The sequence below is a fragment of the Aquarana catesbeiana genome, linkage group LG02 (genome assembly GCF_042186555.1).
Source record: "Aquarana catesbeiana isolate 2022-GZ linkage group LG02, ASM4218655v1, whole genome shotgun sequence".
In the NCBI taxonomy this organism is placed as follows: domain Eukaryota; kingdom Metazoa; phylum Chordata; class Amphibia; order Anura; family Ranidae; genus Aquarana; species Aquarana catesbeiana.
In genome coordinates this window covers 406,407,151-406,429,776 of record NC_133325.1, presented here as the reverse complement: position 1 = coordinate 406,429,776, position 22,626 = coordinate 406,407,151, and the positions used below count along the sequence as shown (strand labels likewise).

General features: G+C 44.1%; 1 protein-coding gene across 2 annotated transcripts in view; it reads right to left on the bottom strand.

The window, feature by feature from the left end:
• The window catches only part of KPNA6 (karyopherin subunit alpha 6), a 91,939-nt gene that overhangs the window by 64,906 nt on the left and 4,407 nt on the right, over window positions 1–22,626 (bottom strand). For both annotated transcript variants that reach the window (XR_012241662.1, XM_073615381.1), the window contains exon 2: window positions 14,440–14,573. Coding sequence is in view for 1 of the 2 variants with exons in the window: in XM_073615381.1 (XP_073471482.1) it covers window positions 14,440–14,573 (134 nt within the window). In the remaining variant the exon portion in view is untranslated. The remainder of the gene's footprint in view (window positions 1–14,439; window positions 14,574–22,626) is intronic.

Genomic DNA, 22,626 nt, shown 5'->3' with positions numbered 1-22,626 from the left:
GGGGGTGTGCCATAGTATATAGAGTATTTTGGGTAGTAGAATCATTTTAATTAAGTTTATGCGTCCCCAGACTCCCAGTGGCAGCCTGGACCAGACCCGTATTTTATTTTTAACTAGGGAGATTAAAGGGGTTATATTAAAGGGATATGTAGTCTGCAGGGAATCTGGTTATATGGATCCCTAAATATTTAATGACATCTACTCTTTGTAGTGGTAAGCTGGACTGGGACTCTGGGGGTGGGAAACTATCAATTGGCAAAATTTGGGATTTGTCCCAATTGATTTTTAGACCTGAAAATATTCCAAATTGTTCTATCGTATGGAGTGCATTACGTAGTGATGTGTCTGAATCTGCCAGGTATAAAAGTGTGTCATCTGCGTACATGCTAATTTTTTCAATCAGAGAGCCCACCCTAAGTCCCCTGATCTCTGGGTTTGCTCGGATGGACATCGCCAATGGCTCAGCCGCCAGGGCATATAGGAGTGGGGACAGGGGACAACCCTGTCTCGTGCCTCTACTGAGGTCGAATGGCTGAGACGACCATCCATTGGCTACCACCCTGGCCCTGGGTGTCCGGTATAGGAGTTGGACCCATTTAATAAATTTTGGTCCAAAGCCATAGCCCTCCAAGCATCTCCAGAGATACCTCCACTCCACCGAGTCGAAGGCTTTCGCTGTGTCTAAGGTCACAACCACTCGTGTACCCACTTGCTCATGTGTAGCCTGCAGGTTAATGTAAAGTTTCCTAAGATTAAATGAAGTGTTGCGTCCAGGCATGAAACCAGACTGGTTCGCGTGTATTAATGTCAATATTACCTGGTTGAGTCTAATCGATAGAACTTTGGCAAGTATTTTGATATCGAGCGATATCGGTCGATAGGATTCTGGAAACCCCAGGTCCTTACTGGGTTTAGGGATGAGGACTATTGTAGCCTCTGTCATGGAGGGAGGTAAAGTCTCAGTTTCAAATAGATGATTATATAGTTTTAATAGTTTGGGGGTTAGCAATTCGCTGAATTGGGATTTGGACCTAGCGAAGCTAGCCATAGCATTTGATATTTCGTCTAAGGTAAGTGGGGCTTCCAATAGGTCTACTTGTTCTTTCGTTAATTGTGGGAAGAATATCTTTTCGAGAAAGAAAGACATGAGGTGGGTCTCAGTGGGGGCTGTCGTTGTGTATAAATCTGCGAAAAAATCTCTAAACCTTGAGGTTACCGTAGGTGGGTCTGTTATTTTTTGTCCTCCGGGACCATGCAATGTGATGACTACTGGGGGTCTATCCTCGCTGTGGACTAGGTATGCAAGTAATTTGCCTGCCTTTTCCCCATATTCAAACATTTTTTGCTTAGAAAAAAACATTTTTTGTTTTGCTTTCTGGTATTGCAGCTGGTTAACCACTCTAGTCTGTAATTTAAGTTGGTCTACTGTTATTGATGTCGGGGTGTTGGTATACTCTCTTTCTGCAGAGGACAGGTCCTCCAGTGCCTTACCGAGGGCACCCGAAGAGTCCATCTTAAATTTTATTAATTGCCTTTATCAGTGTGTGTCTAGCGAAGAGCTTAAAAGAGTCCCAGACTGCGGGTGGTGATGCCGACTCATCATTTTCTATAAAGTATAATTTCCATTTGTCTATGAGCTCGTCGTCTTCTGGCAGAAGAGACAGCCAGAATGGATTCAGGCGCCATGCTCGTGGTGGTCTTGTCACTGGAATACTTAATGTAATCCAATAGGGGCTATGGTCCGACAGTACTCTAGGGCAGAACATTGCCTCCGATAGTCTTGGGGTCAGTCTGCGGGAAATAAATATAAAGTCTATTCGGGACATAGAGCCCCGGGATGCCGAGAAACATGAATATGATTTGACCAGAGGGAATTTGTGTCTCCATGTATCTATTAGGTGGAAGGTGAAGATAAGCCTGGAGAACCTAGTTTCTGTGGGAGCACCGGGTGTTGCTGATGTTATCTGTAGCCTGTCTAAAGCCGGGTTCAGGGTAACATTGAAATCCCCCAACCATACCGCCGTTATATTTGGATGTCGGGTCATATATGATATGCCTTCCTTGACCATAGACATGTTAAATGGAGGTGGTATATAGAAAGCCATTATCAGCAAAGGCTCCCCATACACCTTGGCATGAATGAATATATAGCGGCCATTCGGGTCAGTAGTTAGCTCACATAATTCAAAATGTACTGGATTTAGCAACCAATACAGAAACTCCCCTAGATGTGTGGGTAGAGTGGTACGCCCAACCTACCCATGGCCTGCGGAGCGTCATCTGAATGCTTCCCTCAATGTGGGTTTCCACTAGTGCTATTATGTCAGCGCGTTGCTTCTTCAGAAATGTGAAGACCGCTGCGCGCTTAAATTTCTCACGCAGCCCCCTCACATTCCATGTCAAAAATTTCTAGGATGCCATATGCTGAGCATTTTAATCATTAATATAACATTTGTATAGAACAATTTGCGCTTTCTGGACAAGGTATACAGAATATTAACTTGCAGAGATATCTGACTCAAATACCAGCGATATGGTATATAGATTTTCTCCCATATATCTGGCATATGTATCGTTACCTGTTTTCTATTGTGTGTATGCACATTCAAAATTAAACAAACTAAGAACATTTGAACCCCTGCCCCCCTCCCTGCCCTACACTGACCCCAACTTGTGCGGGCATAGACCCTAAACTGGTCGCTATCTGGGAAACATTCTAACTTCCTCCTGAGTAGTGGAATGTAAATCAATTGGTTCAGCCTCCGGACACTAATTAAGTGAAAAATATCACCCATATCACTTGCAAACCATGTAATATTATCCCTCGATCTTCTTGTTTCCATTTATTTGCAGCTATTAAGTTCCGGATAGAGTTCCAATGAACATGTTGCTGTTTCCCAGAGCTGTGTGGGGTAAAGTCTCGCTGCACGATACATGTTAACTGTAGGACTTCTTCTCACTCCGGAGCCCCGGAGGGTAATGTGACTCTTGTGCTGTAAATAAGCGGGATTTGTGCTTTAAATTTGTACTGGTAGGAGCCTTTTTGGTCTCAGACACTTTATCAAAGGAACTATATCAATCAGCTTGTTGAGGGTTAACTCGTCGTTCCAACCAGGAGATTACTTCCTCTGGGTCCTCGAAGAAGACCACTCGCCCTTCATGCTCCACCCTAAGTCGGGCTGGGAAAAGCATTGAGTATTTATATTGCAGATTTCTTAGTTTACGTTTGGCCTCCATGAAACTCTGACGACGGCGCTGTACCTCTGCCGAGAAGTCTGGGAATATGGCTACCTTGACATTCCCCACTGGGATATTGCCCTTCTCTCTTGCCATTCTCAAAGCAGTGTCCCGATCCTTGTAATTAAGGAGTTTAGCTATGAACGTACAGGGAGGAGCTCCTTGTGGAGGGGGTCTTGCTGGCATGCGATGTGCCCGTTCCACCGCAAACATGGGGGAAAACACCTCTCTTCCATAAGTATTGATCAATAGTTGTTCCAAAAAAGTAGAAGTGTCCTTACCCTCTGACCCCTCCGGCAGGCCTATCAGGCGTATATTACATCTTCTCAGCCTATTCTCCATATCATCTTGTTTTAAAAGGAGTTGCTGTATTTGCCTTTGCACGCGGTCTGAGGATGTTTGCAATGGTGGGATAGCATCCTCCACTTCTCCTAGTCTGGTCTCAGTTTCTTTCACTCTTTCCCTGAGCTTTTGAAAGTCCTGTCTAATAAGAGAAATGTCCACCTTGACCTCCTCAATTTGAGCTGTGAGAGAGGTTCTGCAAAAGTTGATTGCTTCCAGAAGTTTGTCGGTGTCACCTACAGTCCGTTCTCCTGCTCCAGCTTTCTCGGTTGTTCCCTCTTCCTCCATATCTTCTTTTTCTGTTCCTGTCCTGCGGTATTGCTCTAGTTTTGCTGCCGCTGCTTTTTGTGCCTTGGATGGTGACATTGTACGAAGGTCCCAGGTGGACCCCAGAAACTCTGTTAGCTGAGTGCACCACCCCGACTTGTTGAGTGAAAGATGGACACTGTCCCAGGCTCAGAGACCCTCAGGGGTTAAGGATTGGCTTTATTTTACCGTGAAGAAGTTATTTTGGGACTATGTCCCTCAGGATATAGGGGGTTCTAGTGAAGGCCGTCCGGTGGGATATACCAGGGTTGTATCTATGCAGAGTACATAGGCAGGGAGGGGAGGTGTACCAAGATGGCCGCCGTATAACTCCTATAAGCCCAGGCCGCAGTCCGGGCCGGGTGTAATTTTCGGCCTCCTCGGGGTCCCCTCTGGCTAGATAGGCCTTGTTTGTCTTGCCCCAGGATAAGGTGTCTATGTGTGGAGTACCTTTTTCAAGCAGGCAGATCGGTTCAGGGCCGGAGGAGCGGAGGCCCAAGATGGCCGCGGCCTCCGGGAGTAGGCTGAAGCCGCGGTCTTGCCTAGTTGCGGCCGCCGTGTGGGAGATCGCCGCTCCGTTCGGGCCGCCGTGGGGCCAATCGTTTCAGGATTGTGCTCAATGTCTTCCCCAGGCTGCAGGGATGTGGTCCAGCTTATTTTAGTGCACTTAGAGTCCAGGATGGAGAAGATTAAGGAGCAATGGACGGAGCTCTCTAGAAAGACGTCCTACTCCATGCTGTGCTAGGCCACGCCCCCGACAAGCAATTTTTTTAAATACATTTTGACTTGATATACAAGTAGCGTCATGTCACAACTGAGGATAAAAGAAGCGCCTCTAAGTGTAGCAATACAGTTACATTTAATGAAGGTACAACATTTAGCAACTCACATGGCTGATGATTAAAACAGGCACATCTAAGTATGCAGGCATCCGGGGTTAAGCTGTCCACATAGACCATCCTCCTCACCACCATTGACGTCCCTTCCACGCTGAGCTCCATGAGCGCTTCAAGCCTCGCTTTCAGATCACTCTACTGCAGGGCAGTCTTCCCGGTTACAATTGCAGACTGACAGCGGTGAGAGCCGGAGGTGAGGTGGACAGCTTTACCCCGGATGCCTGCATACTTAGATGTGCCTCTTTTAATCATCAGCCATGTGGGCTCTAAATGTTGTACCTTCATTAAATGTAACCATATTTCTATACTTAGAGGCGCCTCTCTTCTCTTTCATACTCTGTAGCTTCTGCTGGATTTTGCTTCTAATCCCCTTGTGGAGGCTTCCATTTGTGGATGGACATTTTACGGCTACACAACCTATTACATTGCTATAATCTTTTTATATGGACTATAAACTGATTACTGAAGGACTTATGAACAAATGGTTGTGGGACGAAACTGAGTTTCCATTATTTCTTATGGGGAAATTTGCTTTGACAGACAATGCTTTGGATCACAAGCATGCTTCCGGAACGAATTATGCTCCCAATCCAAGGTTTTACTGTATTTGGAAAGGACCCGCACTCTGGAATCCATCCAAATTTTTGATTCAATAAATCACCAAGCACAAAGTAACTGCTAAACCGCTAACATGTTTCGGTGAAGAGCCTTGCTCACAGCATAGTAACCCACATAACCAGCACCAACATATACCGGTATACAAAAAAAGACTAGAACCACTCCCATTCATTAGTCAATGCATTTAGCTATAGATGAGAATCTTCATTGTATAGAGACTCTCTGAGCCTAGGTTCAGACTAGTGCGATCTCAGACATCGTATGTGATTCGCACCCACACGTAGGTGTTATCACATGGGATGTGTGAGCAATGCGAGTTCAGCCACACGAGGAGGGAGGAGGAGAGAAGAGGGTGCAGGGACTTGTTTTTTACGCAGTGGAATCTGATCGCATGGGTGTTCCCACCCATGCGATCAGATTCCTGTACAAATCCACAGTTCGCACTGCGATCTGTGAACCGTTCTAGGGGTGTCATTAACAATGTATTAACACCCGCAGCGGTTTGCAGAGGACAGTGTGAACTGCTTGCGGGAGACATGCAATGCGGGAATTCAGCAATGTAATTGTGCTGGTTCCCGCATCGCACTATTTTAAACCTAGGCTGAAGGTAAAAACATTTTTTGCATAGATTTAAGATGCATTTATACATTGACACAATAAACATGAAAATACAAATGATAATCATTATAGATTATCGTACATGAATTCTGGGTTTTAACCACTTGCCGACCGTGTCGCGTACATTTACTGGGGCACAACGGCACCGCTGCGCTAAATCCCGTACCTGTAAGGGGCAAGCTCGCGACCATCAGATTTGTTTCAGAACGATCAATCTTCAGGTCCAGGCCAATAATTTATGGCCTGGATCTGCTGATCGGTTCTGGTGAATGAAATCCTTCCACTGCCTGTAAGTGTAAACACAGGCAGGGGAAGTGATGTCATCTCCCCTTGTGGAACTCTTTTCGTTCTGGAGAAAGGAGCGAGAACATCTCACAGCAAGTTGCACCAAACACTACACCAACACCAGTACACGTAGGCACACTTGTCACCCCCCGATCCCCCCCCAGCTAACCCCTTCACAGTGTTACCCAGTGCAGTTAGATTTTTCACTGATCACTGTACTGGTGTCATTTGTGACACTAATCAGCATTAGGGCAGTCAGTTAGTGGTAGGCCCAGCTAGCTTTAGGGTACCCCCTAATAAAAGTTTAACCCCTCGATCACCCCGTCACCAGTAATCATCGTATTAGTGTTATGGGTGACGCTGGTTAGTTATTTTTTTTTATAGCGTCAGGGTACCTGCCGTATATTACCTGAATAAAAGATATAACCCCCTGATCACCCGGCGGGTGATATCAGTTAGGTTTTAGCATCAGTCAGGGTTCTGTGTCGCCCCAGGCAGCGTCAGATTAGCGCTAACACCCACCATACACCTCCCTTAGTAGTATAGTGTCTGAACGGATCAATATCTGATCAGATCGATACTAGCACCCCCAGTAGTTTAGGGTTCCTAAAAACGCAGTGTTAGCGGGATCAGCCCAGATACCTGCTAGCACCTGCATTTAGCCCCTCCGCCCATACCAGCCCACCCAAGTGCGGTATCAAGCAATCACTGTCACTTACAAAACACTAAACACATAACTGCAGCATTTGCAGAGTCAGGCCTGATCCCTGCAAACGCTAACAGTTTTTTTGGTAGCTTTTGAAGCAGTCGCTGACAGTCAGGTGCTCTTTTCCTGGGAGTCTCACTAGTGTACCAGGAAATTTAGAGGCCAAAATGTCCAATCTAAGGTACACTAGTGAAAAGGCCTACATGTTTCTGAGCATGATAGATAAGAGTGAAGAGGAAGTCACCCATCTGTCAATACTATCCTGCAGACGGCAGAGGCACCCCAACAGATGGCAGGGACCACAACTCCGTGGTCAGAGCCAAGGTCAGGCGTACCCAACCCTGTTCTGCTGTCTTTGAGGTGCAAGAACCGCAGGGCTCTCGTATGGAGCAGAGAGCCAGTACTAGTGCTGCTCATCCTTCTGGTGAACTGGCAAGCACAAGCGGACTAGTACATCCTGGTCAAACCAGCACTGCAGTATCGCGTGGTGACGTGGCGAGTTCCATAAGTGCAGTTCAAGCTGGTGAGGTGGCTAGAACAACTAGTGTCCCGCTGCCACCAAGAAAACAAAGACAGGCCAGTCGAGCCCATAGTGCCCTTCCTGCTGCATTTGCCAATCCATATTCCGGGCTCCCCCCCTCTGCAGCACCCGTACTTCCCCCATTCACTGGCCAACCCAGAATTCAGGTGGAAAAAGTTGATTTTACATCACTTGATTTTTATTCGTCGTTTTTCACAGAAGATCTCTATAGTTCTATTGTGTGGGACCCCCGTACTCAGAAGCAGCAGAATGTTTTTTGGGGTCTCATTTCACATATGCCCATGGCATTTTTGAGCAATATATACATTTCAGTGACAACTTTCCAAAATCGGGTCATGGGGGGGGAGGGGGTTGTACTGCCCTGCCATTTTAGCACCTCAAGAAAATGATAGGCAGTCAAACTAAAAGCTGCATAAATTCCAGAAAATGTACCCTAGTTTGTAGACACTATAAAAACTTTTGCGCAAACCAATATACAGTTATTGAATTTTTTTTTTACCCGAGACATGTGGCTAAATAAATTTTGGCCTAAATGTATGACTAAAATTGAGTTTATTGTATTTTTTTTTTTTTTTTATAACAAAAAAAGTGGAAAATATTTTTTTTTCAAAATTTTTTTGTTTATATTGCAAAAAAAAAAAAAAGACGCAAATTTCATTTGGGTACAGCATTGCATGACCGTGCAATTACCAGTTAAAGAAGCGCAGTGCCAAATTGTAAAAAGTGCTCTGGTCAGGAAGGGGGTAAAACCTTCCGGGGCTGAAGTGGTAAAAAAACCTGAATAAAAACCATTAAACTATTTGTGGTTCAAAACTGAGATTTCAGGAAAAGAACTGATTCATAGTGAGATATTGAGTGAAAATTAGGGCATATGAATATAGATGAGAAAATTATGCATCCAACCTATTGGATGTAGTTCCACTTGGTGAATGCACAAGAGCGAAGAGAAACTGTTCCACTGAAAGCAGCTTTGTCCAGGAGTGTGAAACAATAGCCTCTAGATTAGTAGCACGCATATACAAGTCCAGGTATGTTAACAGAGCAATAGCCAAAGCTGTAGAAAGGGATAGAGCCATATTATTAAAACGTTCCATATATCCATGCCCCCACGGAGACCCACGTTTATTCGGGGCACTCGTGCGGACGCGCTCCCGAGTCCTGCTGCTGCGTCCATTGACACAGACAGCAGGACTTGGCCCCACCCCGTGGTTACCGTGTCACTGGATTTGATTGACAGCAGCCAATGGCTCCTGCCGCTATCAACAATCTATCCAATGAGGACCTGAAACAGTGGCTGGAGTTAGGCTCGTCCCCGTAACGATCGGGTTCAGGGAAAAAAAAAAAAAGTGGGGTCGGGGGGGGGGGGGGGGGGGGCTAAAAAGGTCTCACAGCCAATGAGAGAAAGGGACACATGTTAAGAAGTTTTTGCCTAACAGCCTATAGCACTCTGATGGAGAACAAGGGAGAAATTCCTTAACAAAAAGGGTAAAAGGGTCGATTGACACACAAGGTGGACACCGTTTCAGCAAGGGTTTAAAATGCACGGCCTCTCACTTTGGTGACCAGTAGTTACCAGTGACAAATGCCTGCACAGCTCTATCTGGTTGAAGCTTGCAGGTTTTATGTCCTTCAGAAGGGTTCTGACTGTAAGGGTGCAAAAAGCTGACCCTCTTTGGAAAAGGTCATCTGAGCATCCTACAATTGGGGTGCCAGAAAAGGCACTAGGGTAAGTGCTGTGCCCAGTACTTTCGAGAAGTAGCAGGTGCCCCTGAAAGACAGAGGGGTCAAGTTCTTTTTAGGGTCGGGAACTGGTCTAGGTCAACGGAAGAAACGGTGGTGCACCTTCTTGCAGAAGGCTGTTTAGATAAGTTATCTGGCTTTGAGCTCCAGGGGCTGACTGGGAGTTAGGCTCGGAAGGCCTATGAGTGCCTACTGTCAAAGTAGGTGAAGCAGAAGAATGGTATTCCACTGACCTTTTCATGGTTCCACTGTGTTAAGGCAACACCACACTCAACAGCCACAGTCTTGCAAATCATGGTGTCAAGGACAGGTCCGAAGATAGGATGTCTCAAAAGTTAACTGAACCAGCTACTCCTTGGATACAGCATCAGCATCCCAACTACCGAGCCAGAGTGCGCAACGCATCAGGAGGGTTTCCTGTGCTAGACAAGTTTCTAACAAGCCATTACAGCTAAAGCACAAGGCTCCAAACATTTGTTCTAACTGCTCCATAAAACAGGGACCTACCCCAGCAGTAGGAGATCCCTCTTAAAAAAAAAAAAAAAAAAAAAAAAATCTATCTAGTCTGACATGGTTTGACTTATTAAAGTGGTTGTAATCCCTCACATATACCTAGTGAAGGGACTATCCTCAGGTGATACACAGATGAAACAAATCCTCCTACATAAATGCTATCTGTCTGCAGGCTTTCCTTCTCTACATCTGTTCAAAGTGCTGAATTTATAAGCTTGTCTGGGACTTCAGAGAAAAGGGGGGCAGAGAGCTGTAGTTACACTGTGCAGAGCTCAGTGAGGAGAGCTCTGAGAGCTGATTGGAGGGAAAGGAACACCCCCCCCCCCTTCACACAGCTCACAGGAACAGAGACAAGGCTGTCAATATGCTGGAGGTCCCTCCTGTCACCTTTTTTCTCTTGCAGTCAGGAAAATTTGCCAGAAGTGATTGGTGCCGATAGAGGAGCAAAGCAGAAGACAGAAAATACATTTAGTGCTTTTACTTGAGACAAGTACATACTACAGAGGGAGATGCTTTGTTCTCATTTCAGGTCTGAGGTAAAGCTGCACGATTCTGGCTAAAATGAGAATCATGATTTTTTGGCTTAGAAAAAAAGATCTCGATTCTAGCAGCGTAAGATCATCTTTCACATTAAAACAAAAAAAAAAAAAAAAAAAAAATTCGGCTAACTTTACTGTTTAGTTTTTTTGTTTTTTTTCCAAAACAATTACATTTGAAAGACCGCTGGGCAAATACAGTGTGACATAAAATATTGCAGCAATTGCCATTTTATTCCCTAGGGTCTCTGCTAAAATATATATAATGTTGGGGGGTTCCAAGTAATTTTCTAGCAAAAAATATTGATTTTAACTTAAGAAAGAAGCGTCAAAAAAGGTTTAGACCTTAAGTGGGTAAACTTCCTGCATTTACACCTTGTTGAAAACTTGGCAGACTGCCCGGATTATTTACACAGAAGTTCTATCCCTTTGATCTAAGGCAGAAGCTTAGTTACAATGTTTCATGTTATAAACTTGGCAGACTGCCCAGATGCTTTCTTTTGACAGCTGAGTAGATAATCTCAGCACTTGTTTATATGAAAGAATTGGCAAACTCAGCAGGAGAGATGTTAGAGGGGGTGAATCGAGATCACAATTTTTTAACGATTAATTGTGCAGCTCTAGTCTGAGGTTTACAATAACTAAGGTTACCACCAACAGGGGACAGAGGGCCAGAACAGCCAATTCAAAATAGCCTTTAACCACTTCCCTATCCGCCCATAGTCATACGACGTCCGCAGATGGGATCTCTCATTCTGGGCGGGCGTCATAGGACGTCCTCGGCTTCCCTGGGGTATGGGTGGGGGGAGCGCCGCGTTACCAAGGAGCTGATATGCGCGCCAAAAAAATAAAAAAAAATAATAATTATAAAAAAAATGCCATAAATCAGGGATATGCAATTAGCGGACCTCCAGCTGTTGCAGAACTACAACTCCCATGAGGCATAGCAAGACTCTGACAGCCACAAGCATGACACCCAGAGGCATTATCGGACTTGTAGTTTTGCAACAGCTGGGAGGACCACTAATTGCATATCCCTGCCATAAATCAATAACCTATTTTGTAGACGCTATAACTTTTGCGCAAACTAATCAATATACACTTGCTGCGATTTTTTTATCAAAAATATGTAGAAGGATGCATATAATTGGCCTTAACTGAGGAAAAAAAAATTGTTTTTGTTTTTTTTTAACTTGGGATATTTATTATTATAGCAAAAAGTAAAAAAATAGTGTTTTTTTTCAAAATTGTCGCGTTTTTTGTTTACAGTGCAAAAAATAAAAACCGCAGCGGTGATCAAATACCACCAAAAGAAAGCTCTATTTGTGGGGAAAAAAAAAATGATAAAAATTTTATTTGGGTACAGCGTTGCATGACTGTGCAATTGTCATTCAAAATGTTACAGCGCTAAGAGCTGAAAATTGGCCTGGGCAGGAAGGGGGGGAAAATGCCCGGTATTGAAGTGGTTAAGAAGGGTCTACAACTGCAGGTCAGTGAAATCCAGAAAGGTAAGCACACCCTCAACCAGTTTAGTTGTATTCCAAATAAAGTGGGTTACTGGTGTTTCTACGATGGGAACAGACTAATTATTTACAAATTGCCTCTCAAAGGGGAAGAGTTTAACAGATTTCAGGTGGGGCCCAGGACCCTTTAAAGTGTTTACAGATAGCATAGAGCAGTGGTCTCCCAACTGCTTCCCGCAGGCCAGATGTGGCCCTTTGCTTGCCTTTATCTGGCCCTTAGGGCACTATTCCTCCCACTGATACGAGACACTATCCCGTCGACTGACACCAACGACGGGGCACTATTACACCTAATAAAACCAACAATGGGGCACTCTTTCTTCCACGGACAACAATGCGGTACTATTTCTCTTACCAATACCAATGATAGGGCACTGTTCTAACTACAGGCGAGTTTGGAATATTTTTACTCCCACTGATTGCCAAGTCATTTACTCCCAATAGCACTGGGGCATATTAAAATTCCTACTGACCACATCTCAGCCCCCCTAACATCTAAAGGATAGTAAACTGGCCCTTTGCTTAGAAAGTTTGAAGACCCCTGGCATAAGGGAACAAATCAAATAGTAGGCCTAGTGGAAAGGTCTTTGCAACTGTAGGTGCATTAAACGACCCAAGGCCTAGAGCAGCAGCCTGATCCTCCAGATGCAGGGTAATATGAACTGCATCAATAAGGTTTGAAGCAACTCAAAGAAAATCTGAGTCAATGGCGTGAGACTGCAGCTGGAACTAAATCTGAATCAGAGATGATAACAGGAGCCAAAGGTCCAGGGGGGGTCAGAGACAGACTCTGTAAGGCATTTCACAAGAAGGCAGAGTATAGCACGTCTGTGAATGTAATAACCAGTAAATGAGAACAGCCAGCTAGGAAGTCACAAGTGGACACAGAGGAGGCCTCGACCTCAACCAGTGGTGCTGAGGGACACTTCTAAGATGAAGACCCGGAAAAAAAAAAAAAAAAAAATGTTTTTGCTTTCCAGATTACATCCATGTGGTGTTTCAGCAGCAGGCGATCAGCGGTGTGGCATTTCATCCAGGATGAATGTCAGGTAAAGTGCACGAGGAATCCCACTCAACATAAGGCTTTAGTGCTCGGTCCCACAGCCTTAACCCTTAAACCAGTGTTGGCGGGAAATTTGAAAAAGCACCCATGTATGCAGACTGATGTAGTACACTGCTTTAGTCCGACTGTCCTTATGTCAGTATTCAGAGACAGGGTCACAATTGGAGCCATGGCACGACTCTGGACCTGGAAAGTGCTACATGGCTTACACAGTGCATTCAGGTCTGGAAAGTCCCAAAATGCACAGCTTAGTGCCCAAAAGTCATGCTAGCTCTCAAGATCCAGCCCAGCAGGGTCAGGGTATGGCAAACTTTATAGCACATAAAACTGAGTTACTGATGAGGGTGTGGTCTTTTTTACATCAATATGGATCATGCGTTTCCCGTCTAGGTGGGAGGGGTCTTTCTCTCATGAAGCTGTCCTAGAAGATGGCTTGGGAAAAATAGTCAGATTAAGCTAACTTTTAGTATAACTTAACACTGCAACAATACGAGCTTCAGTCAGGCATAGCCACCATCTACAGGCTTTTGCTCAATCCTCCTTACAAAATGGGTTATATGAAAAAGTAGGATAGGAAGATCTCTGTAGATATAGAGCCACCCCAATGGCACATCCGTTACCAATCTTCCTTTTGATGCATTTTAAATGAGTCTCTGATAGAAGCAAATCTAAAGATCTTAACTAGGTTCCTTCCCACCTTGCAAAGATATAACTGAGAATCTCCTCACTATGCTTTCAAGGATGTGTCCTATGAGGCACTAGGTTCCACGTATAGTGGGAACACCCCCATATTAGGGAGTATTAGAATGGGGGTTTTTCAATGCTCCAGCAGATTTCTGAGCTGGAAATCCCACAAAAATTTCTTAACGAACCAAATACTATAACTATACTAAATTACCATCAACAGTGCATGGAGAAACCCCTGTTTCCTTAGCATAGGCTAAAAGAAATATTTTTGGGATAATGATGGAAAAAAAAAAAAAAAAAAAATTGCTGGGATAATCAAATGACACTCCTAAACAATTTGACAAAACATGAGACCCATAGGCTCAATATATTCATAACCAATTACACCCTCAAAAGTGAAGTAGACTTCGCATCAGGTGAAATCTCCAGGTTTGACCATTTGCCCTTTCTTCTATTCTCTGTTTGATTCCCCTCTTCCATATTTTGTGTATGAGGGGCAGCGTATACCTACGTGCTGCAGAAACCAATATTACTAGATAGTGAATAGAGGATATATGTATGCCTAGCCTGACATCCTTTGAGTGCAGCCTAATGGCTTTATACGCTACAATAGGATATACTTTAGCAGCTGATAACTACGTGTAAGAAATTGTCTCATTTATTATGCAAGAATACCCTCCTCTGTTTACACACTGTACTCTTTCTACAAATATTTTGTACTTTTTTTTTTTTTCACAAATATTTGTGGGGGGGGGGGATTGAAAAGGAGCTTCACAATCAGGCTAGCCGTTTTGTGCTACGTAAACTTTTTAATCCAGATATACTGACCTGTTGTTCACGTTTCTGTTTGCGGAGTTGAATTCCCTCCTCTTCACGCCTTCTGCGCATCTCTTCTGGGTTTAGAGCCTTATTTTTGTAACTCTTCATGCGACTGTTGTCCTTCCTGGGACTCGCTATGGAATCTGGTGGGGAATTAACAGAATTTTTACTTGTAGGGCATGACAACTGTGACACTAGGAACAAATCATAAAGAGGAACTGCTGTCTGCTCACATAATTTGTAATAAAAACATCTTTGCCATTCTGAAGCTTCCCTCCAACCACTTTGCATATTTATTTTATATATACTGCAATTCTGTACTTGCCAAATATGCTGCAGAAATCTCCCTCCACGGAGTCTGGCTGCAACCATTTTAACTGTTGGCAGATGAAGCTGCTGCCTGTTCCCTTTGTGCATTTACACAGACACACACCTAAAGCCCTGCAACTCATTGGCCCTTGTAGGACTCATCCCCCTCCTTTCCTGGCAAACTCTCACCAGTGAGAGAGAGACCTGTGCATGATGTCATAAGCCTAGGCTAATCACCAGACAAGAAACAGGCAAGTTAACAATAATGTTAAAGTAGTGCTTTAGCAGGTATTATGTGCAAGAACGCTGTTTGGTAGGTATGACAGTATCCATTATGTTCAGGAGAATAATGGTGGAGGGCATGTGGGAAGGCAGTGTGTGTAGGAGAGGTGTGGCGGAGGGTTTGACATGAGTGGTAAATGCAGGAGAGAAATGCAGGTACGACAACAGGCAGTATGTGCCGGAGAGGATTGCATAGGGTAAGAAGGGTAGGCAGTATGTGCCAGAGAGGTGTATAAAGGGCATTAAGACAAACCACAAGTACAGGAGAGGAATGCAAAAATGGTACAACAGCAGGAAGTATACACGGGAGATAAAAGTGCAGAGTGTAACTAGGGTGGCCAGTATGTGCAACAAAGGCGTATCAGAGGGTATGATGGCCAGGTTGGGTGAAGTAAAATCCTTTAACCCAAGCTGCAACAACCCTGCTGCAGCAGTATTATGTCAGCGGTGGCACTGCAAGATCTTGCATCTCAAGAAGTACTACGTCTAGTTGTGCTTATATTTTCACAAAGGGTAGAGGGCATTTCCAAAAACACTAGGTCTGGTTGTGCTTACATTTTCACTGGAACTCTCCACAGCCCTCTGACAAATTGTATTTGCAATCTCATTATTGCACTGTTTGCCACAGTCATTTTTTAATAGGCCTTTCACATAATTATAGTTAAAGATGATCTCCCTGTCCACACATAACTGCACTAATACCTAGCAAATTGGTGCTCTGGTTACCATCCCTGCATCATAAGGGGAGAAAGTTACATGCTGAGCTGACAGCTTAAAGTGGAGCTTTAGTCAGTAAATCAAGTCCTGCTAGATCACTGCAGGCTGGCCCCTTTTGCAGGTTTGGCGATGTAAAAACATTAAAAAAAAAAAAAAAAAAAAAAAAAAAAAAAAGAAGAAGTGTCTCTACAGTTTAAAATCCAGTAATAAAAAAAAAAAAAAAAAAAAAAAAAAAAAAAAAACACACACAGTCTCAACCTGTTCTGCACATGCTCACTCAGTTGCTCTCTATCTTTAGGCACTGCTGAACTTATAGAGACCGATCTGCTGACAGCCTGAAAGTGGATTTAAATCCTCCTATTCCTTACAACCAAGGAAGCTGCTTCTGTTTGATCTGCAACTGCCATGGTGCTGCACATGTGATCCGTTTTGACATGAGCCATTTGAAGGCTTGACAGTTTGAGAACACAAGCAAATGTGACAGTTAGCAATCCCAACATTTCAGGAATGTAACTTTTTTTAATCGTTAAAACGATGGGTTTAGTTCGGGTTTATAAATTAACCACTGTTCAGGGGCTCTGGGCTTCAGCAAAATGTCAGCCTCCAGCAAAAATAAACAGGAGCAATGCTGGAGGCAATTTACAGGACACAATAATTTTGGTAGCATAATATGAAATGTATGTTCCTTGCTAAAGAACATTATTTTTTATCAAGTTATGGGTAAAGTTACACTTTAGTAGTGAAGGAAAGGAGAGCATAAACCGAGGATGAGGTGGGCATTAACACGCACCTGTTCATTTTACAATACTTCCTTCATGACAGAAGTATGGGCTTTCATTGCTGACCTGAAAATCACAGTTGCCTGGCTGTATCTTCAGGTAGCAAATGTAAGCCTAGAAAAAGTCAGAATTAGGCCCCTTTCACACGGGTGGCCTGATCCAGCCATCCACCTGCTCAGTGGGGATCAGAAGACAGATTTCCCACTGTGCAGGCAGACTCCAACCTGTGTAAAAGTGGACTTCAGGTGGCAGCTGAGTACAAAGGACTCAAGAAAAAAAAAAAAAAAAAAACAGTGGGATTAATCTCATCAACTGCTGATCATTCCTTCCATGGGCAGGAAGTTCACAGGTCTCTCTACTGGTATAGGGGTGCAGCTTTTAGCAGAACAGATGAGGCACCCACTTTGAGAAAGAAAGGCTGCCAAGGAACACTTACCAGTAACTGACCGAACTTTGATCTGTGTGTAGTCTCTCTGTTGAACCTAAGCCGATTGTTAGACCAGCTTCCATTGAACAATCCTGCTGGAAAACCAGCATTCGATGAGCCGCTACAGCAGTGACCACTGTACTCTGACACAGGAAGTGTCCCTGCTGTCAGAATACAATAGAAACGTGCAGCACTATATCAGGAGAGTAAACAAATGGGGGGGGAAATCGCTAAATCACATTAAAGTCTGCAATATTTGTGAAAAAAATCCACCAGTGAGTTCATAATGGATATAATGCAGACTGTGCAAGCTGTCTGCTCGTATGGGCAAGCAGTTACACACTGACAGGAAGCATCAACTAACTAGGAGTGCTCATCAGCACCCTGGTAGTTCATTGAGAACTACAAGCAGACAGCTGCAAAGGCTGACGGTACTTGTTTCCCCATTCACAGAACCCTGTGAATGGATGAATGAAATGGCTGCTCACTGTCACTAGATGTAGCGGATCGGGGAGATGCTACAGGAGTGGGAACATGTTACACGTTCCACCCTAAAAACAGGTGTAACATGTTCCCAAAGGTGAAATTATCGTTTAAGGCTTAAGCACACCCACACCACTCATTGTGCTGTATGCTCTATGTGACCACCTAAATCACTGCCAACAGTCACCACCATGGATGCCCACTGTTCAGCAGGAATCCCAACACGTCATGAGAGATGTGATATAAAACATTAATATCCTTGAGGATTACTAGTATGTGAAGTACACCAAGCAGGAACCTCTTAAACCTCTTGGATTTTGTAAAATCTAGTAGCTTTTTAGAGAAAATATAGTGGAAGTCCTATGTGTGACTGTTAGCTTACTCAGATGTTAGCTTTAAATCTGTCTATAAAGAAGCCAGGCATGTTTTATAGTCTGTAAAAAATGACAAACTAGACAATATAAAAAGTGATGCAACTTTTACATGTCAGAGATTTTGTGTACAGAGTATGAGGATACATATATACTAGTATCTGTAAATACATAGATTCTCTTGTTAAGGACTTGGTAAGTACATTACCTTCATATGTACGAAATACCGGTGATGTCCTTAATAAGATCAAGGACTTGAGCTTCCAGGTGGACATACTCCTTGTTGGTATTGATGTAGAGTAATTATACACGTCTATACCTCATGAATGGGGTATCTCTGCAATGTACCACTTCCTGGAAGAAAAATTTCCCACCATGGGGGCTCAAAATGAGTTGGTCATTGAACTTCTTGACATGGCACTGAAACATTTTTCAAATTTGCAGGACCCAATTACCAACAAATATGAGGCACCTCTAAGGGTGCCCCATGGGCACCCGCATATGCTTGCCTCCACCTTGGATGGTGGAAGGAGGAGGTGGTCTATACCTCGTCGATGTACCTTGGCCATGCTTGCACCTGGTAAGGTACAGCGACAATGTCTTGATGGTATGGGAGGGCTCCAGAACAGAATTGATGGAATTCATGGAGGAACTTGGCCATAATACCCGCAATATCCGTCTGACCTACGTGGTGGACCCCCATCAGATCTCCTTCCTTGACCTTTTCATTAGGTTGGAGATGGGAAAACTAGTAACCAAAACGTATAGGAAGAAAACGGCAGCTAATACCCTCCTTTATGCAGATAGCCACCACCCAAAACCACGATTTGTGGGATCCTGGTGGGTCAGTTCCTTAGGATTCAGAGGAACTGTTTCACTGAGGAAGACTACAGACATGAGGCAGAGAAATTCTATAGACGCTTTACGGAAAGAGGCTACTCCCACCGTACCCTTAGAAGGGCTAAAAAAAATTTCTGGGCAGAGAACTAGAGCTGACCTCCTAAGTACCCAAGGCACAGCAATTGATGTACCAGAGGGTCCTGCGAGATTGATTACTCAGTATGGTGGCACAGTGGGATCAAATTGGTAAGATCCTACAAAATCACTAGCACATACTTGCACGTTCTGACGGTATGGAGGCCATCGTTGGCTCTAGACCCCACATGGTGGCAAGACATGCTTGGAACCTTGACTATACCCTGGTTCAGTCAGGAGTTCTTTCAACCGCCAAACAGAAATTGGCTTTACAAATTTACCTAGGCTGAAAGGAATGTACCCCGGCAGGCACTGTGGGATGTGTAGCTATGTTGATCGCTCTAGGGTCTTCACTGACTCTGAAAGACTACACGAGTATGAGAACAGTTTATTAACTGTGCCACAATGCAGGTTCTCTATATTCTGGAATGCCCGTGCAAAAAGCTGTATACAGGCAAAACTGAAAACAGGTACGGGTCAGATTTGGTGAACACCTAAAGAGCATCAAGCAAAAAGAGGATAATCCAGTAGCACAACACTTTGTAGAGTGCCATGGTGGGCAACCCACTGGCCTGTAAGTTAAGGGGGTTTTTTGCTCTGAATCTAACAGATCGTAGAATATGGGCTATTTAACTTGTCGTGCACAATTTCTTTCCCTTTGTTCCCCTGCTACAATATGATGTCACCACTAGATGGCCCCAAAATGAAGTTCTGATGTAATTATTGCCAATTGGGCATTTGCCCTTTAAAAAGACGAAGACATTGAACGTCATACGTCCTGACGTAACGCATGATCACGTGTGTGAAACGCGTTGACACAGGCAGCGCCATCCCGGACCTGAGCTCCATCATGTTTTCCAACTAGCGCACGACATATCAAGCCGCCCCTTCCGCATGGATTGGCTGTATTAGTCTGCTCCACACTGCCTCACGACTCTCCTGAGCCGACGCATTAGTGTCCGACTGGATCTCACGCACCAAGTTGTTGTTTGCTAGACAAACACCTCAAGGATTTATCAACATGCTGACTGTAGCGATCATGAAGGGAGTTCATCCATATACCACCTTCACGTCAGAGAACACAACGGAGGGTGAGAGCCTTCGGGCAACCCCCCCTTTTTGATAAATCCTAAGCTGAGCTCCCAGTGCTGTGCTATACCCTTTCAACACAGGACTGACAAGTTCAATAAGGTGTATACTGCATGCTACATTGACAGATATCTTAACCCATGATCGGGTCGAACTGCCAACAGGACATTTAGAGATTTATCTCCTTTCATGCTTAGACACTGGCACATTTAGAGCTCAGGTTAATTTGAGTCGGCTATATCTTGGCATATGCACTGCTGCATAACCGGTCCACTACTGTGTGCTATATAACCCTGTGGAGGCAAATATACTCACTATATCATCATAGCTCTACATAATTAGTGCACAAGCCCTATTAATGGAAAGATATAGAACATGGAACCATTGTTCATCAGAACATTAAACCTTATTCCATACTGGACTAGCGACCTTGAGCAGCACCAGTCCTTCCATAATTGGGTGTGGGGGTGTGTGTGGGGGTGTGGGTGTGGGTGTGTGTGTCCTTAGTTCTGGTGGCACCATATTGTGACAACATTGTCTTTTTTTTATTGTGTTTACATGGGTACACGTGGTGGGGGGTTCCACTTTATTGGTGTCATTGTTACCACTTGTGGACTAATTATACTGTTTTTTTCATTAAAGCTTTTTTATTTTTGATACACCGTGGCTAATCCGCCTTTTTGTATTTTTGGAGACATCCCTTTGTCTTCCTATTGTTTCAAACGTATTGACTCCATATAGTCTTGGAGCTATCTGGTCCACACGGACGAATCGGCGATAATAATTACTCAACTATTTCCAGAAATTAGTGGGTCCCTTATTTGATTTGTATGTATTTATGGAGTATACACACCATAATTCCACCCCACCACTGAGAAATAGGTATGGTGCAGATGCTATGCACTTTTCAAGAAAGCTAGTAATATGGCTGTCTTATGCTTCAATGTTTTCTAAGTCACTTGCTCAAAACAAAAATACAGCAAGTAAAGTGAGAAATGATATGAACAGTCATTTCAAGCCAGTGACTCAAGGTTTTTTCTTTTTCTTTTATTAAAGTTTTATTAGCGAAATATTAAATTCAGCACAGGAGCCACATAAAATTTAAACACGTCTTTACCATAGGGGTAAAAGACTCAAAAGAATCAAAAAACACAAAAATGGCATGTTGAGGTACAAGATATGGACATTACCACTAGGGATGCACCGATGCTAGTATTGGTACCGATACCAAGCATTTGCATGAGTTTCGGTACTCGTGCAAATGCTTTAATACCTAATCCGATACCTGTTGCATCGGACCAGGCGTCCTCAAGCTCAGCAGGGGAGCTGGGCAGTCTCACAGGCGATCGGTGCAGCAGTGGGGGAAGTTAAAAGCACCAATCTCCCTGTATAGCTTTTTAGCCGCTTTCTACACCTCTCCCTCCCGCGGCTGTCAGATGCTTTATTAAAAGTTATACAGAGAGATCGGTGGTTTTAACTGCCCCCACTACTGCACCGATCACCCGACTGTCCCCCTGTGTCCTCCTCCGGTCCTTACTCCCCTCCCAGTTAAGGGTTAAGGTTTAGGGTTAAGCTGAGGCTGCAGAGAAAGGGATTTGGGAATGTGTCGTTAGTGCTTTCCCTGTTTTAAAAGGGGAGATGTCAGGGGTCTTTTTAAAAGGGCTGATACAAAAAATAAATAAATAAAAAGATAGAAAAAAAAAAAAAAAAAAAATTGTAATAAATATTTTAAAAGGTGAAACTGTAAAAATAAGAAAAAAATGATATAAAAAATATGTAAAAAACACAACTGACACAGTCCACGCCTCATCAGTGCTGCATATTAGTGCCACTGTCACATGACAAAAGAAAAAAAAATATATATAAGTATCGGTATTTCTACTCCATCTCAAAAAAGTGGCATGGGTGCAACCCCAATTACCACCATTAAAGACGGACATGCTGTTCACATTTCAAGAATGATGAGCGCAAACTTACATAGTACAGGCATACTAATAGGGCAACATAACGGGATGCTGAAGATTAGGCCACAGATGTGGGTCATGGTAGGGGGGAGTGGACAAAGTCCAATCCCTTAATAAGGCTACTTTCACACTGGGGTGGTGGGTGCGTCGGCGGTAAAGCACCACTTTACCGTCAATTTCGCTGCTCTATTCGGCCGCTAGCGGGACGCTTTTACCCCCTGCTAGTGGCAGAGAAAGGGTTAAAACCACCGAAAACCAATGCTGCAGTAGCGCTATGCCGGCAGTACAGCCGCGCTGCCCCATTCTTTTCAATGGGCAAGAGCGGTATACACTCTGCTCCTTCACTGCTCCAAAGATGCTGCTAGCAGGACTTTTTTTAGCATCCTGCCAGCGCACCACTCCAGTGTGAAAGCCCTGGGGCTTTCACATTGGAGACAGGAGCGGCTCTTTCAGGGTGCTTTGCAGGTGCTATTTTTAGTGCTGTAGCGCCTGCAAAGCGGCCCCAGTGTGAAAGGGGTCTAAGAGTAGAGTAACAAAGTAGGAGGAGAGAAAGAAAAGAAGGAGAGGGAGGTCAGGATATAAACAAAAGATAAGGAAGGAGGGGAAGAAGTGGGGAAAGGGGAAGGAGAGAAGAGAAGTAGAGAAGTTAAAACAACGGCTTCTAGATTCGGATAAGCCACCTACCTGCAGACCCACACAATAACCTGGCCAGGGTTGTGGGAAAGAGGCCCTTGGCCCCCCATATTGAGGGCATGTGGTTTGGTATGCTTTGAGGGAAAGGACTCCCCTCTTTCCTGACA